The 18,451-nt window shown below is 35.4% G+C and overlaps 1 protein-coding gene across 4 annotated transcripts in view; it reads left to right on the forward strand.

Annotated features, from left to right (window-relative positions):
- CNKSR2 (connector enhancer of kinase suppressor of Ras 2) overlaps positions 1-18,451 on the forward strand; it is a 247,260-nt gene that overhangs the window by 143,909 nt on the left and 84,900 nt on the right. For 2 of the 4 annotated variants that reach the window (XM_006085611.3, XM_014453028.2), the window contains 2 exons: positions 11,966-12,055; positions 13,631-13,845. In XM_006085611.3, the coding sequence (XP_006085673.1) occupies positions 11,966-12,055; positions 13,631-13,845 (305 nt within the window). The remainder of the gene's footprint in view (positions 1-11,965; positions 12,056-13,630; positions 13,846-18,451) is intronic. The other 2 variants (XM_006085612.3, XM_023751319.1) reach the window with 1 other exon arrangement.

An 18,451-nucleotide genomic window follows, 5' to 3' on the forward strand; every position in this document is an offset into this window, starting at 1 on the left:
GGAAGTCTATGCTACTCCCTTTCAAGTTTTCCAACTAATCATGTTTAGTGAGGAACTTATACTTGGGGAAGGATAGGATCCTTGCAGATTAGTCCAGACTTAATCAGTGGGAGCTGAGCAGAAGGAAATTTTAATTTTCTCTTTCCACTTGTCCCCCTTACTTGTCCACAGTGGCCAAATGCCTCCCTCCTGTGGTCCCAAAATATTGGTCATCACTTATCTTAATACACATGCCTTATTTCCTTACAGCTTTTGGGTTATAATTACATATGAAAAGTTTTGCTCAAAATGATCCTAAAGATTAGTAACCATGCTTATCTTCCTTTGTGTTATTCTCTGTGCATGTGTTTTTCTATCATAAGAATAAGCAATGGTATTTTATAGCATACCTCTTCATGCTACTTTGGTGGCATTTAATTTGAACCGTCATAATTTGAACATATTTGCAGCTTTGCTTTTTCCCCCTACTATATTTTAAACCTTTGCAATACAGAAGCCTGCCATCTTTATTATCCCTACCCCTGATCCATTACATAAGATTATTATTTTTATTCATTCATTCCACAAGCACTTATTGAATACCTATTATTAGTCAGTACTATATACCAACTTTTCCTTTTTTTATGTCCCAGAATTTTCTGGCTATTTTCTACTTATGTTGAAGAATATACAAATGTTTAACCTAAGAGGAAATTGTAATCACCACATAAATTTGATTACTGATAGCTTTATAAAAGATGTTTATCTCTTCAGACTACAGTTTAAACAAATCATATTTCTCCCAATAAAATGGAATACTATTTAAATTTTAGAAAATATAGATACCCTACGTATATTTCATATATTTTTATAAACTTAGGAGAAAAGAAATGTAAATGTGCTTGAAAGAGGGATAGGAAGTTAAAAAAAAAATAGTTCTTTTACTTTTGATCCTGACTTTTTTAAACTTTTGAACCTAAAATATAATCTGAACCTTCAATAGAGATACTTATAGATACTTCATTGGTGATTCCCTGGCACAACCTGAAGAACGCTCCAAGTAACTAGCAGTGTAATGTATTTGCCTTTTAAAAAATCAGATATTAAGTAATAAAACCTACCTGTCACACACATGAATTAGTGGCCATAATATTCCCAAAGACTGGCTCATTTGTTAATTCATCCTATATAATAAAGAGCTAATATGCTAATTAGACTGGATGGCAGAATGACCTTCCAGAAAGACCAGTGGGCGGGGGGCAGGGCTGTGAGGCAGCTGGCCGTGAGGCAGCTGGGGCTGCAAGGGCCAAGTCCCTTGCATGAATTTCGTACATCGGGCCTCTAGTTCATACATAAAGTCTGCTAGGCACTGATGATACAAAGGTGAATAAAACATAAATCTTCCTTGGAAGGCAGTCATAACCCAGAGAAAAGAAAAATGAAGAGATGCATTGCAGTCACTCTAGGTAATGTGAACAAAGTAGGAATGTGAACAAAGTTCTGCAGTAGCCCAGCAGCTTAGCCCCAGAGTCTGCCTGGGACATCACATAAATAGAAGTGATATTTATGCTGAGTTTTAAATGATAAATAGTCATCATTCAGGGTTTCTAAATGCTAGTTATCCCCACCAAATACCTGGCAACTTCTCAAACCTAGGTCTGCCATCTGAGGGTTCATATCAGTCTCTCAGCCTGGACCCCAAGTCTCCAATACAAATTAGATCAAATGTTTATAACCAATAATTGATGACAACTTATTTAACCTATAAAGTGGTCCCATTACATTGATCCCTCAAGGCACCGGTTCTCAACCTGTGGGTCGCGACTCCTTTGGTGGTCGAATGACCCTTTCACAGGGGTCGCCTAAGACCATCCTGCATATCAGATATTTACATTACGATTCATAACAGTAGCAACATTACAGTTATGAAGTAGCAACGAAAATAATTTTATGGTTGGGTCACAACATGAGGAACTGTACTTAAAGGGCCAGAAGGTTGAGAACCACTGCCTTAGGGTGCCAATGTTCTCTTGGATTTAACAATAATGAAAATCAAAATACATTATCCTGCTGAAATATATTGCAAAAAAACTAAAGTACAAAAAAGTTCACACTTGATATTTTCTGGAAATTACAGTAATTTAGCTTGTTAGCACTTGTGTGATACCTGAAAATGCAGTATATAAGTCCTTTAGCTTACAATGTTCTACTTAGTTCTTAGTCATAAATACTCTTAACGTGAAGTATGTGAACTTAGTCATCATTACTCTCCTATTAACTTCCCATATTACTCAGAGAGGTTTAGAGTTTTGATTATAAGAGTGTAGACAGGATTTTGAGAAGCAAAGGAGAAACACAACATAGTGCCTAATATGTGCTTTTGATTAAATATATATGTACTTATTATATTCTCTTAGTACATTCATATTTTCAAGTAAATTATATAAGATAAAAATATTTAGGAAAGCTCTGTTCCTAAGAGGGAGTAAAAAGAACAGTTATTTGCCCTAAGCTATTAGATAAGTACAATATTGATCAACAGTAGATGGCCCTTCTAGAAAGTAAGTAAACAATACTTCTTGAGCTTTTATATATGCCAGGCACTGTTCTAAGCTTTTAGAATGTGTGAATCTATTTAATCTTTACAACAACAATATGAAGTAGAAACTAATGGAATTTTTATTTTACATATGAGTTAAATAACTTACCCAACTAGAAAGTGGATAGAGCTGGGATTAAGTACCCATGGCTATTTGTTGATTCTTCCAGTGGTACTAGGTGACTAAATGTAATGAAAATAATTTGCTAAATTATAGGAAAATAAAATCCACAAATTGCATTACTCTTTCCAAATTCAAACATTTTATTTCAAGCAAAAAGAACTTGGTCTGATTTTATATATTCTTGTCTATGTTGTTTGGTATTTACTGGCACAATAATAAACATGCATTTATATAGACATGGCCTTGACAGACCTTAGGAAAAGATGGCTAAATTGAGGAGTAAAATTAGCAAACAATGTGTTATATCCTTTTTAAATCAGAGAACATAAAATAGGGTTGTTTTGCTTTGTTTTGTTTTTAGCATAAAATAGGTTTTACTTTCCTTAAAAGGTAGACAAGAATAACTTCTGGAAACACAAATACAGTAGGGGAAGAAACCTAGATAAGTGGTCACTAGCATTGGCTGCCATATCAGCCATACTTGGTAATCCTGTCTGCCTTGTAATTACTCTACTGTGGCTCAGAGATGTTCCTCTAGGCCACTGTTTTCTCATTTGTTAAAAGATGATAAAATCTGCCTCATAGACTTTTGTGAGAATTTAATGATAACACACTAAAAATTGCCTAGAAAGTGGCCAGTATGTGCTAGGTATTTATTTTTGCTGTTGTCTTTATTACATAGAAACTTGAGTGTTGCTAAGACAATAGATCTTAACTGTTCTCACCACAAAAAAAGAGGGTAACTATATGAGGTGATGGGTGTGTTAAATAGCTTGATTGTGATAATCATTTCACAATGGATATGTATGTCAAATCATCACACTGTACACCTTAAATATATACATCTTATTTGTCAAATATACCTCAATAAAGCTGGAAAAAAATAACTTAAAGATCTCAACATATAGCCTGGCCAGGGTAGCTCAGCTGTTGAACATCGACCCATGAACCAAGAGGTCACCAGTTCAATTCCCAGTTAAAGGCCTATGCCTGGATTGTGGGCTCATCCCCAGTAGGGGGCGTGCAGGAGGCAGACAATTGATGTTTCTCTCTCATTGATATTTCTATCTCTCCCTTCCCTTCTCTCTGAAATCAATAAAAACATATTTTTTAAAAATCTCAACATATAAATCATAATAATAGTGACAGCCATTTTAAATTCTTTGAAGAATAAGATGGGATGAATAAAGAGTTCAATAAAAAATGAAACTTTAATGTGGCGGTAAAAAAGGGGGACATGATAGCATTAAATCACTTTAACTATTTGGTCTCATCTGCTCATGTTTCAAAGATAAAGGCTCAAATTTGATTAGATCAGTTGCTTGGCAACTTTTCAGTATGGTAATATCTCCCATCAGCTTTCCCTTTTCACTATTCAGGCACTACTTGCCCTTGCTATTTTATCATAGCACATTTCTGTACAGATAAACCTGCTAAAAGGCTGGCATAGTTAGCTGAGTCCCTTTGTGGCCATGAGTAGTCGTATTTTATAACAATAGGAGGAAAACATGTTTTTTACTATAATATCACAGAAGAGTATTGGTTTGAAGGAATCCAGACCTTTTCTGATTTATGGAAAATCCAAGACCTCACAAAAAGCACATGAATGCATGCAAAGCCAGTATTTTAGAACTGCTCCTCATAAGTGTTATGTGCACATTGTGCATTGAGAAAAATAAATTCCTGTCATTACACCTGAACATTTTGCACTAAAAAACAAAGTACTATGTCCCTTTTAGTCACATGAATAGCAAATGGCTTGAAATGACTTAGAGCAACATATGGAGGCCCTATGGGCAATGACACTGTAAACTGAATTTTATCAATGTGAGGGGAGGATATTGTCTATAGGTTCCAGGTTCTATGATCATACTTCAGTATCTCCTTCCTTTTTGTCTTACAACTTCATTCTATCTTTTGGGCAGTTAAATTATAATTAATAGCATTGTTTCAAATATTTCTTAAAGTATCAATTATATGTAATACATTCACATTTATTTATTTCTGACTACAAGGCTGCTATCTTTCCTGTGATTTTCTAATATAAATTATCCTACTTCTCAGGTAAAAGGCCAGCTGTCATTTATCAGCTATGCTAGAGAGAAAAGAAAATAGTATTGTAACCACAGAAAATTTCTGTGTTCAATTAAAATATACCACTTTCAAAGCAGAACTAATCATAGAGCTATGAATTACTGAATTAAAAATGCAGAAATATGAGATGTGTACCATACTTATAGGAATTCGATTTCTTTTGATTTATGTAATACATTTTATAAAGACCATATGTTAGCTTCACAGAATAATTTTGAATATCAAGCTGATGTTGATAAGGAATCATGTATTTGATAGAAAACTATTTTGGCATAGAAATAGAAAATAGTCTGTTCCTAATGTAAAAATTAGTGTTATCACCTAGGTAAAGTACTCTTTCTTAATTTGTATAATTCTATGGATAGAAATATTAGAGCATGAGTTTTGAGGTCACATAGAAAGACCTGAATTTGGTGTGACAGGTTGTCCTTTAATAACTGATTGACCTTGAACTTGAGCCTTATCCTCACTGTTTTTTTCCCTTATCTGTAAATTGGGATAGTCATAGTGTTTTATGAGGATTAAGTGAGAGATGCATGTCAAATACTTAGCACTGTTCTTGTCTCATAGAAAGTGTGCAAGAAAGCATGCTTAAATGGCATTAAAAATAGCAGCTGCTCATAAATAAAAATGTCCCGCCTTAGCCAGTTTGCTCAGTGGATAGAGCATAGGCCTGAGGACTGAAGGATCACAGGTTCGATTTTGGTCAAGAGCACGTACCTTGGTTGCAGGCTCCTCCCCAGCCCCAGCTCTGGTCGGGACATGTACAGGAGGCAACCAATCAATGCGTTTCTTTCACATTGATATTTCTCTGTCATTCCTTCTTTCTAAAAACCAATGGAAAAATATCCTCGAGTGAAGATAAATAAATAAATAAATAAATCCCAAAGATTATCAAATGCTGATGGAGCAAATGAACATTTCCTCTCTCCTATGGAGGGGCTTAATAAAGGACAAAGGGCTGGAAGTATTTCCTCAGTTTGGCCCCTCTACCCAATAACTAGCCATTCAAATAATATCAATTAAAAGATATATGAATAGAGTTTGTCACTTTCTTTGGTTTGGTTTTGAGAAGTAGAAGGAAGAGCATTCAAATAGCTAATAACACTAGAAACTGCCCTGATCCAAGGTTTTTTTTAAAGTTCCATTATGGAAATTAATAGCTCATATGCTGGACAGAAGGACCTTTTAAAACCTCGTATCATCAGAATTCTAACAACAATTCAGACCCCACACATTGTTAAAGGTTAAGGTTAGTTGCTAAAAAGTAATAGAGGGAGAGATAATAATATGTATTATAAATAAAATAAGTTGTAGTCTCTCAAATAAATGAAACCTGGCAAGAAGAGATCACCCTGAAAGCAACTGAAGCTACTAGATAATGGATAAACAGTAAGATTAAAAAAAAATTAATAAAGTTCCAGAGTATTAATATGTGGACAAAATGGAAAGATTAGCAAATCAAATCAACAAAGCTGATGCAGCTATCAGAGGAAAAAAGAAACTCTTAAAATGAATTAATCAACAGAAAGATACGAACTAGGTGAAATAGTGCTTCCCTTAAAGACAAAATAGGAAACAATAGAAATACTCTCATTCAGTGATTTTCAGCTGGGGTCAGAGCACATTTGGCCATTTCTGAGGATATTTGTAGTTGTCATATCTGGAGGTGGAGGTGCTGCTGGCATCTAGTCGGTAGAGGCCCAGGATGTCATTTCAACATCCTACATAGAACGTGTGACTCATAGAATGTGCACAACAAATGGTGCAGGATGGCTCCCAACAATAAAGAATGATCCAGTCCAAAGTGGCAAGTCCTACTGTCAAGAAACCCTAGCTAATTTAAGAAGAATTAGCTGCAGACAAAGTGAATACAGAAGCAGGTAACTATGACTAGAAAATCAAAGAGCCCTGGTACAACATAGGGTCATTTGCCCTTTTGATTTTATTAAAAAAATAGTGTAAGGTTGTGATGACCTACCCCGTTCTACAATAGAAAACCTAATCATGACAAATACTGGAATAGGAAGGGACCCATTGTCTTTAGTGTTAGCTCTCAAAGCACAATGTGGTTTATATAATCCAGCATTTTCCTAAATATGTTCTTTAGACTTTTGCAGCTCCTTTTAAAGACCCATATACAAATGATAAATTTTCTTTGTATTTTAAGTTCCAGATAAGCATTTGGAAAAACTTCTATTCTTAAATTGAAGCCTGCCCTAACAGATGGCTTGTTGAATGTCATCTTCATTTAGTTCTTGCAGAAAAGCCATTTTTAAAAGTAAATCTTATTTCTGATAAAAGTCCCAACTAAAGTAATAAATACTAACTGGAAGGATTGTGCATGGTGTTCTATACTCGAGGCTTCTTGTATCACTGCAAAACAATTTGCCAGAAATCATGGGAGAAATAGATCCTTGAGGATAGGAAATGTCAAGTGTTACATCCAATCTTGTTAAAGAAGAGATGACTAAAAATTTCACCCTGATTACCTTAATGACTGAAGACATTAGAGCAAGTAATTAAAACAATATACAGACATCTAAATATACATATGACAACCTAGCATTATTTTAGAAGTAGTGCAATGTCAAACCAATTTGTTTTCCACCTTCCTTAAGGGATATACAACAAAGTTACATCCACAATTTATGCTCTAATCCTCCATTAGCTCTTTAGCTAGCTTTTAAGAATGTTTTTGCAAGATTTTCAAACTGGGAGGACACTTAAACATAAGCAGTAATAATTCATGTCATCAAATTATTTTTGAAGAAAGATGAATTGGATTTTTTTGTAAATGCAATGGCCTTAAATTCATCACCAAATCAAATTAGTGTAGTAAAAAGAGCCCTGGGATAGGAAGTTGAAAGTCTATATTCATGGGCTGACTTATCAGTGAAATCCTGAGAAATTAACTTTGGTATGTCTTAAGTTTTTCATCGCAACCTTTCTTGCTAGCTTCACTGATTAACATGATCATAAAGAGAAAAATATATGAAAGAAATTATAACGTTATTACAAGATGTCATTTTGTTTGTTTCATTTGAAAGTCTTCCAGTTGATGGTCTTAATCCTTGTCTTTTTCTTTTCATGAGAAATGGTGACTGTCTTCCATATGTTGATAAGATTTTCAAGACACTGATTTACTAAGGTTTTTTATAATGATGAAAAATATATAACATACAATTTTCCATATTTTTTCATTATAGTTCACATTTTTATGTGTTAGTTTTCTATATTAGTTTCAGGTGCACAACATAGTGGTTAGACAATCATATACTTTATAGACTGGTCCCCCTAATATTTTAAGTACCCCCCCCGGCCTGTACATAGCTATTGCAATATGATTTACTAAGGTTTTTAAAAAACAAATTCCTTTAATTTCTAGTTATCTAACTTGAAAACAGGATGTTTTTAACCAAATAATGCCCATGTCATCTTTCTTGTCCACATTTATTGCTGAGCACAGCAAGGGGCAAAACTCCATTAGCATAGCTCATTTTATACCCAGTTAGAGGAGAACCTAGAACTCTTCTGCCACTTAGGCAGTATTTAAATCATGTGAATCCTCCTCAGTCTTTCCACACCCCTCTAATGTAGAATAATCTCTATGCATAGTGACATTTTAACTAAGAAAAACCTGTCTTTCTGAACTACAATGTGTATTGCAGATTTGTTCTCTTGGTAGAATGTTTACGAAAGATGTTTTGGTTCAAAATACAATTAGGCATGGTGTTAAATATTAAAAGTTCCATTTTCTTTATTTATTTTTAATTTATTTATTCATGTGATGTTGGTTAATAAAATTATATAGGTTTCAGGTGTGCAATTCTATATCATCTGTATATTGCATTTTGTGCTCACCACCCAAAGTCAAGTCTCCTTACATCACCATGTATCCCCTCTTTACCTTCCTCCACCTGCCCCACCCCGCCTTTCCCTCTGCTGTTGTCTGTCTATGAGGTGTTTTTTTTTTAATTTGTGCTTAATCCCTTCACCTTTTTCAGCCAGCCCTGCAATCCCCTCCCCTCTAACAGATGTCATCCTGCTTTCTATCTATGAGTTCGTTTCTATTTTGTTTGCTATTTTGTTCATTAGATTTCACATATGCGTGAAATCATATGGTACCTGTCTTTCTCTGGCTGGCTTATTTCACTTAGCATAATGCTCTCCAGGTCCATATACTTTTTGATGCACTTTCTAATTTTCCCATTTAACGATTTTATCTTACTCCCCATTTAAAGTCTAGAACACTTTTAGAAAGCAATAGGAAAATTCACAAACAAGTTGTAGCAGTTTTAAAAATATGGTCATAAAGATCAAAAGTGCCTGTTCTTACTTACTTTATTAATTCAAGATATGTTGCCTTTATCCTTAAAAAATTACTGACTTTCCATTTAATTCAGTTTTATTCCTCTTTAAATATGTGGTTCTCTACCTTAAATAACCTTCGGATGTTTTCCTAGAAATGCAGTCAACCATCTGAAAGTAATTTTTCTGTCTGGAATGTGGGAAGTTTGATGGGTGTATGTGGCATGCTTATAGCTTAACATTCCTTACTGCACTCATTTTCATCAAAATATTGGTTAAGTTATTCAGAACAGATGTGTATATGTGTATATATTTTTTTCTTCTTAGACTGCAGAGAAAGCTTTTTTGTGAGCTAAAGGTTATGTCAGATTTAAGAAATCTCTCTGAAGTCTTTTTCAACTTTTGGCAACTGTAAGAGAGAATATTGTTTCTTAGAAGCTGTTTATCGCCCTGAAACTTAATGATTTTACCATGTTTTGGGAGAGAGTTTTTAAAAAGGGATACAATTGAACAGCGGTCATTCAGTAGTATTTCAATAGACATCATGGGTAGCATAATATGGGAATGTTTCTGGATAAGGAAGCAGGACATCTAGTTCTGACTGGATTACCAAACAGCTTTGTAAGGCTCCATTTGTTAGAAGAATGTAGGGGCTTGTTCAGGTTGACATACTATCTTAGAAGTAAGCGAGGGACAGAGGGGAAAGTAAGGAAAAGTAAGAAGGAGAAAAAGAGAAAATAGACTGGAAGGAAGGAGAAGGAAACTATGAAAATAGAAACTGGCAGTATATCTTGGACTTTTTTGGGATCCAATGTGTACACATGTTTGGCTCCAAACAACAAATTAATTCTTCAAAAATTATCAAATTAGTGTATATATGTATATATAACATGTAGAGCAAGTAAAAACAACAGCCTATTTATTGGATATTTTACTTTTCAAGGATTTTCTTCATGACATGTAGAAACATTGTTAGCACTATTAATGTTTCAATTTCAGTGCTAATGCTGAAATGGGCTTTATTTTTAAAAAGATTCTAAAGAAATGTTTGAAAATGCAGCATTCACAACATTGAAAATCTGGCAGACTGATTCTGCAAAGAATTTGAATAGACGTGAAAAGAGGAGACCTTTCCTAAAACCTTCCCCCGTCCCCTCATTGGGCAGAATATATGGACCTACATCAACTCACCCAAATTCCCTCTGTAAAAGTGTAATTCTACTCCATGAGAATTTTGGAATCTTAGGTGATCGTTTATAAAGTTGTTTGCATACCTTGAAAGTAAACCATTAAATAAATACTGCCTTTTCTGGCTCATTAATAATTTTACCATGTCTAATTCATCCTCAGACTTTCAAAGAAGTTAGGAAAATATACTGTTTCAGTATATATAATAAAAAGCCATAAGGTTGGCACATTTTCTGAAGAACACATAGTAATTGTGAAATTTAACTAGGCAAGGAGGGAAGTGAAGAAGACATATGGTGACTGAGAGGTGAAGGTGGGAAGATGTGTGATTAGAGGAAGGATCATTGGACTTGGAGTGCTGTAGGGGTATACACAAAATATAGAAGGTGGTAGTTGGAAAATTGGATACTGGAAGAGATTATAGCCATTGAAGATGACAAGATTAAGCATATGACTACAAGAATGCATAGAGGAGAAACCCTCAGGAAAATGTGAGGGTTAGAAGCTGAATATTGAAGTCACCAAGAATTAAGGCAGAAGTGGTATTTGAGTGCCTGAGTTTGAACCCTGGTACAACATACTTACCAGCTGTGTCCTTGGGCAAGTTACATAACCTGTCTCGGTTTCTTCATCTAGTAAAATGAGAATAATGATAGTATAGTTTTCATAATTATGAGGATTAAACACGTATTTATAAAACCTTTAGACAGTATGTGACATATGATAAATAATATATAAGTGTTAATATTATTATAATGATTGTCATAATCATTATTGTTACTATCCAGTCCTGTGTGAACTTTTGCTTTATATTCATTCAAAATTTATTAAGCAACTATTGTAAGTCACACATTGTGCTAGGTATCCTTTTTAAACTTTTATATATTTTTGGCTCTTTTGTGCTTCAGGATTTCAAGTTGATCAAAAATAATGTACTGCAGCCTCACCAAAAATTATCCTTGAAGTCTATGCCATGAGTTCTGCTTACTTAAGTAAAATGTGTAATAAGAATACAAGGTTAAAGGGAAATGGGACAGGCCAAAGCACTGAATACTTGGATCTGGAAACTAAAATTACTTATTCACAATTCAAAAAGACGAGATGCTTGGGGAAGACCCAGGTATAAGAGAATCTAGATATATTGCTGAAGCGTGGTGGTATCAAAATGTACGGCATTGGGAGCTAGGAGGCAGTAAAGGTAGGAAGTTAGCATTGTGGTGTTCCAACATGAAACAATGGGTTCATGTCCTGGCAGGGCAGGTTAAACACAAGGGACTACTATCTTGGAGATTGACTATCAATATATAGACATGTGGGCGTTGGAGAATTAGATAGAGATCAAATTACTGAAAATAAAGTAAAATCACTGAAATAATGATCCTCTTTGTAAAGGACCACCCTCAAAGTCTGGGGCTCCTAAGAGAGCAAACCTAGGCTAGTCTCTATTGTTTACAAAACGTAGCTTATGTTTGAATTATCACCTGGCCAATTGCCACAGGCAGTTTCACCTTCTGGCTCAAAACACACACATTTTTCATCTACACAAATGCCAACCATAATGTTGCATATGAGTGAGTGTGTTTTGCAGACTGTAGCTAAAAATCAGTGTAAGTTTAAGCAGACATGGGGAAGAAAAACAATGTGATGTGAATTTTGTTCTCTGTGTTTAGGCAAGCTACGACCTATATCTATGCCAGTGGAATATAATTGGGTGGGGGACTATGAAGATCCAAATAAGATGAAGAGAGATAGTAGAAGAGGTAAGTGTTCTAGAATTTCAGTGTAGGCTGAGTTGTTGGAACAAAAAGCAAATTTAAATGTTTTTAAATAGGATCTTATGGCTTCAGTAGAAAAACTTTCATTCTTTCATTGACTCAGTGACCCAAACCAATTCAGACCAACATTTGACAATCTTGATCTATTATTAAGTAGATATCTTCTGTGAATGCCTCCTGAGGGATTCAGGGTAGATAAGTACAGTGTAAAAATTAATAGCTCATTGTTATTTGAAAGTTAATATTTGGAAAACAAGGTCAGAAGTGTGAAACTGCATAAAAGTTTAGTAAATAGAGTTTGTGATCAGTCCCCATTGGTCTGCAATGAAACCTCACCACTTTTATATTAATACAGCCTTAAAATGAAGCACATGGATAAAAGCTATTGGAAACTCGACCAGTGACTCTAAGAAAACTATATAGAAATGGGAAAAAAAACTGCTCTGCTTTTTTTTCTCTTCTGTTTGCTGTTCAGGGTTATCTTCTTACTTGGGGGTGGGCTACACTTGAAGTATCTACCAAAAGTAAGTTTTTATGTTCACTTATCCTGCTATTGAGTTGGGTAGTAAAGAGGACAACAGAAAGTCTCACTAGTAAGTGGGATTCGACCAAGTACATGTATGGTGGGCCCAGTGGATCATGTTGCTACTTCCACTTTCTGAAATCGAGAGCCATTAAGTTGTAGATGAAAAAGAATACAAATCCAAACAAAGCAAAAATGATTTATAAAACCTAAGCTCACTAAGCTTTCATCACAATATGTTTAACCCATTTGTCTGTTATTTCCAGCCAATATACAGAATTTATTTCATTACTACACAGATGCACAGACCACACAGGGATAAGCAAGCATGAATACCTGCTCCATTAGTCTTCTTAACACTTGTTTTATGGAGCAGGCATTTTTGAAAATGGGACAGGGACATTGAGAAATTTCTTTACATCTATATACACATTCCATTTTCTAAACTTAAGTTTCTAACATAATTTGTTTTATAGAAGTAATCAAGAAAAACATAAAAAGAGAAATGCTTATCATATGCCATCTCTGGGTCACTCTTTTGGAACTTCATATGATAGTGACAACTTGGGGGGTAAAAAGCCTTATGAAGTACTAAGTGCTGGCTATCAATTTAAGCACAGATTTTTATAAACTAAGTTTCCTGACTATTGGTTCTTAATGTGGGCTTTAACTTCTCCAAGGATGCTACCTAGCCTGCCATAGGTTGGTGTTTTTCATCAGCTTTTAGCACAATTCTCCTGGGGGAGCTTGTTAAAATATGTATGAGGCACACACCCAGAACTTCTGCTTCAGGTTCAGCAGGTGCTTCTGATATAGTTGGTCCAGAGATGAAAGTTGGAGATATAATATATAGGCTATTTCTTATTGTCCTATGATCCCAAATAATTAAGGTTTTCTATATTTCCACTACATAGGTATTTTATAAAATTAAATCAAGTTACATTTCTGAAATGGAATCTAATAGCACAATTAGGAAAGAATGATAAATTTGGAATATTTGCATATTTATATTAGTGTATTTATCTCTTTTTATATAGAAAACTCTCTACTCCGATATATGAGCAATGAAAAAATTGCTCAAGAAGAATACATGTTTCAGAGAAACAGCAAAAAAGACACAGGGAAGAAGTCTAAAAAGAAGAGTGATAAGAGTAATAGCCCGACCCACTATTCATTGCTACCTAGTTTGCAAATGGATACATTGAGACAAGACATCATGGGCACCCCTGTGCCAGAGGCCACACTGTACCACGTAAGTAAAATTTCAGACTCTATAATACAGCTTTTATTCAGCGATTCTTTTGGCTGAATTCCAAATTATTTATTTTTATCCTGTTGCTAGATTTTCACAAAAGATCTTAAGTTTAGAGTTTAAGCCCTTAAAGAAAACACAATGGCTTATTGACTTGTTCTTCAGTTCATATGTTTAGTGAGTTCATATGTTGTAGCAAGTTAGATTTTTCATGAAATAACATAATATGCACAGAATTGATAGAGAGTAATCATTAGCTGATTAAGCACCACTGTAATAATGCACAGTAAATAGGTAGCTGTAGAATTCAACATTGAAGATAGAATTTTTAATATATTTGTGATTTTATTTAAAAATGAGCACCTACTAGACCAGCATGGTGCTCACGGTAAAAATGGGAAGACATAGCACATCATCATATGGAGAGAAAAGCTCCAAGAGTCTCAAAGTAATTTGACTATTGTAATGGGTGGGTGCAAGCAGTACCGGAGGAATATGGGAGAAGAAGGGCCTTGCCTTCTAAGGAAGTGAGAAAACGCTTTACAATAGGGAGCATTTGGATGATGGGTGAAAGATGTGTAGCAGTATTGTGGGAAGGCATATGGAGTTGTGCCACAAATGTATGCAAATATGGTATATCCTAGGGACTTCATATGGCTAAGAATTAGTGGTTCATTAAAAACTGAGGTGAAAGCATGTGAGTTAGGGGCAATAGATGAGCCTAGAGATGTAGGTCAGCTTAGATCAGGAATTTTATGATAAAGTACTTAGGCTCGTTCCAGCAGTGATAAAGAGCTCTTGCAGAATTTTCAGCTGGGGACTTGCATGATGAGATTGGCCTGTTTATCTATATGGTGCAGAGCATTGATCAAGAGTATGAAGCCAGAGGCAGGGTCATTAAGCCAGGCCAGAGGATGATGAGAAACTAGGACAATGGCAATGTAGAGGCTGAGAATATTGTTAACCAGAACATTAAATCACAAAATCAAGCCATTTTATATCACTTTGGTTAAAAGGGAGTTTGTTATGCCAATTGAACTATAGCTCCTTATTAGGAGTCCTTGAAAAACATGGACTACACTTTTTAAGTAATTTGAATAACTGTGCTTAATGCTCAGGCTGGACATTTTCTTACCCTATTCTCTGGTTTAAAAGAAGCTAAAGATGAACACAGGCAACAGGGGGGTGAGGGCATGAGTGGGAGGTGGGGGGTAGCGTGGGGATAAGGACACATATGTAATAACTTAATAAAGAGATTTTTTTAAAAAGAAGAAGCTAAAGAATTGTTAGCCCCAAAGTGCATGTTAGATGCCTATAACCAGTGTTCAAAGAGAGAACATTCTTTTGTGGGTTTTTTACTAGACTCTCAGTTCCCTTGAGGACCTTACCTTCACTTGTTTAGTACTTTCCAAGTTTTCAAGGGAGTTTCCATATTTATTGTGTCTTTTGAATCTCACAACAACCATATTTGCAAATGACAAAACTCAAAGGGTTAAGTTATTTACCCAAAGCTGTGTTGCAAAAAAAAAAAAAAAAGTAAGAGTAAGGACTATAACCCAAGTCACCTACCCCAATGATCTTTCCACATTCTACCCTGGAAGAATATGCATGGTAGGCATTCCAGACACAAATGAATTTGTGCTTTAGTGAATGAGTGAAGTTTGAAAATGTATGACTTTAGCCCTAGCCAGTTTTGCTCAGTGGATAGAGCGTCAGCCTGTGGAGCAAAGGGTCCTGGGTTTGATTCTGGTCAAGGCTCCTCCCCAGCCCAGGCCCTGGTCAGGGTGCATGTAGGAGGCAACCAGTTGATGTATTTCTCTCACATTGACGTTTCTTTCTGTCTTTCCCTCGCTCTTCCTCTCTCTCTAAAAAGATCAATGGAAAAATATCCTCAGGTGAGGATTAAAAAAACAGTTTTTAAAAAGTATGACTTTAAGAAACATGAGCCTTCATAGGTTTATTTAAATAACATCTTCAGTACCTAGATTGATTTCTACCCAGAGTTTTTATGAAGTTTTGAAAAACACAGAACTGCTGCTGTTATGAAGCACAAGTAGTTATTCAGCATCTATTGCTGAGACTAGAATATTATAATGAAAATTTCCTTGACCTTAGAAGCCAAACAATGTACACTTAAATGATTGCTTCTTATATTTCACAGGAATTCTTCTTTTATTTTTTTCCCATCTGTTTATACACGCTTATTTAAAAGTGAAAAGACTTTTTCTTATGTTAAATTTTCTGAAGCACAAGATCACTATCATCAATATGTAATCCAGTCACTTTCGTGATGAATAACTAATCTTTATTCTTACCGATTATTTCTTTGGATAGCTCAGCCATTTTTAATAGAATAGGACTTAAATGGAAGAGAACAATTAAGATTTGAGTACTGAGTTTCACTGCGGTAATAATAGCTCCATGTTGTCTGAGTTCAAATGAGTTCAAATTTAGTTTAATTTAATAGCAGGATTATATCAGCATTAAGTATCCTTGAACAATTTTCTAAAGGTGTGTGGGGGGGGATGGGGGCGTTCCTTATAAACAGACCTAGATTATAATCCCCATTGGTCTATTTTGGAAGCAACCCCATAAAAATACACAAAGCAACAGAAATACAGTTTGGCTTTAGTGTTTGGCTCATTCCTCCTAACAATTAGCGCAGAAATGTTCATATAATAATAACGAGGATTTGGAAGTTTATGATATTATAAAATACACAATTTTATTTTATTAATTCCATATACTTGTAATTTCAGGGTGTTTTTTTCCTTAAACTTACTTAAAAGTGAATCCTTCCCTGTGCTCTAACTATCCTGGTCACCCACCAGTCTTTGCCACCTCTTTCCTTTGGACATGCTATTCCCTCTACTGAGAATGCTTTTACCGCTTTGTTCCCCTTGGCCTGGTTTCTATCTAATCCTACAGTTGCAGAGAGACTTGCCCTGACCACTACCCCCTAAACTAAATCAATTTCTCCTGGTATAATCTTAGCACCCTGCATATTTTCTTCAAAACCTTTCTTATGCATCGTAATTATATATTTATTTATGTGATCATCTTAATGTCTTAAAGACTTAATGTCTTTCTCCCCTGAACTTGGTAAGTAGGGCTTATCCATGTCCATGAAAGGAATAGAGAGCTTCTACATTTTGTTCAGCTCTTTATTTCAACATCTAGAATAGGGCTAGTACCTTATAAGCGCTCAATAAAATGTGATGAATACGTGATTGAACAAGTGAGTGAATGTGACGGGAACTTCAATGTCTTTCTCAGTGTATGTCAGTTGAGGTCCTCAGCCTGCAGACAGAGCCACTTCCATGTCCTAGGTCAACCGTCCCCAGTTAAAGCAGGCCTTCAATTGAAGTGTATTCATAGTAGGAATTGCCAGGAACTTATTATCATAGGCTCATGTCCCATGTGCCTGGGGAGATCCCTAGTGCTCTGAATGTCTTATCATGTTTGTCTAGTTCATATGACTAAATTCTGCTTTGTTTTATTGAATAATATTCCAATTCACTCCGCTTGGAACCTTGCTCTTATTGGCCTGTACTCCAAGGAGCATCTAGCTGATTTATTGCTCCAGAGACAGACAATATGGAGCCTATCTCTGGCCACCCATCTTTTGAAAAGAGTATTGGAAGCACTAGGTAACTTACACTCACCATGTTGGGCTCCCTATCAAAGCCGGTCCCAGTCTGCACCTTTGATCAGGGTGATTTACAAGGTTCCTCTGCCCCACAGATGCCACTAGTGCAACAGGATTAACTCCCCTTCAGCCCCTGCTCCATCCCCTCCACTCCAGCTCAGAGCTTCAATTCCAGCTACTTCTTTCTTTCTTCCTATCACTGCCTTCTCATTATGGAGGTCGCAGTGTGTCTATCAGCCAGATATTATGTTATGGTATTTTTCAAACCAGTATAACTTTATTTTACATACTCACAGATTCTCTGTCTGAAAATGTGGGAGTTGTTAGCTGCAGGGCCCACCCTTGTCTGACCTGAGAGCACATGAAGAAAAGGTAGACAGCAGTGTGTGTGTGAGTGTGTGTGTGGGGGGGGGTGTATGTGTGTATGTAATTCAGATGTGGTGGTGAAAGCCTTGAGATAAAGAATTATTAGATTCAGCACCTTTTTTCTACTATAATATACACATGACAACTTGCTTCACATTAAAGCTGCTAAACTAAATCGATAAGCAAAATAATTTATTTTAAATCTCATCATATAAATTCAATTTATATGATGAGATGCCAGAACAAGTAAATTTTGATTATGAATCCTGGCAAGATGCACGTGTACTTTCATAAACTGAATAATGTGATTTTAGATGGCTTATTTAAAACAGATTTTGAGTAGGTGTTTAAAAATCTGGATAATTCTTTTCATAACATTTCAGCATTTGTGAGGCTTGTCTTAGGTATTTAGGATATAACTACAGATATTCACTTATTTTACTTCTGATAAGTACTTTTAGCCATTTTCATCAACTTGTGGAGGGATTTTTGGTGGAGCTCCTGGAAGAAGGAGGGGGAAAGCTGTTTAAAGACATTTTATTTGTTAATTTATCAAGTAAATAAACATTATAAAACAGATACTATTCTAAG

The sequence above is a fragment of the Myotis lucifugus genome, unplaced genomic scaffold (genome assembly GCF_000147115.1).
Source record: "Myotis lucifugus unplaced genomic scaffold, Myoluc2.0 scaffold_20, whole genome shotgun sequence".
NCBI classification, from domain to species: Eukaryota; Metazoa; Chordata; class Mammalia; order Chiroptera; family Vespertilionidae; genus Myotis; species Myotis lucifugus.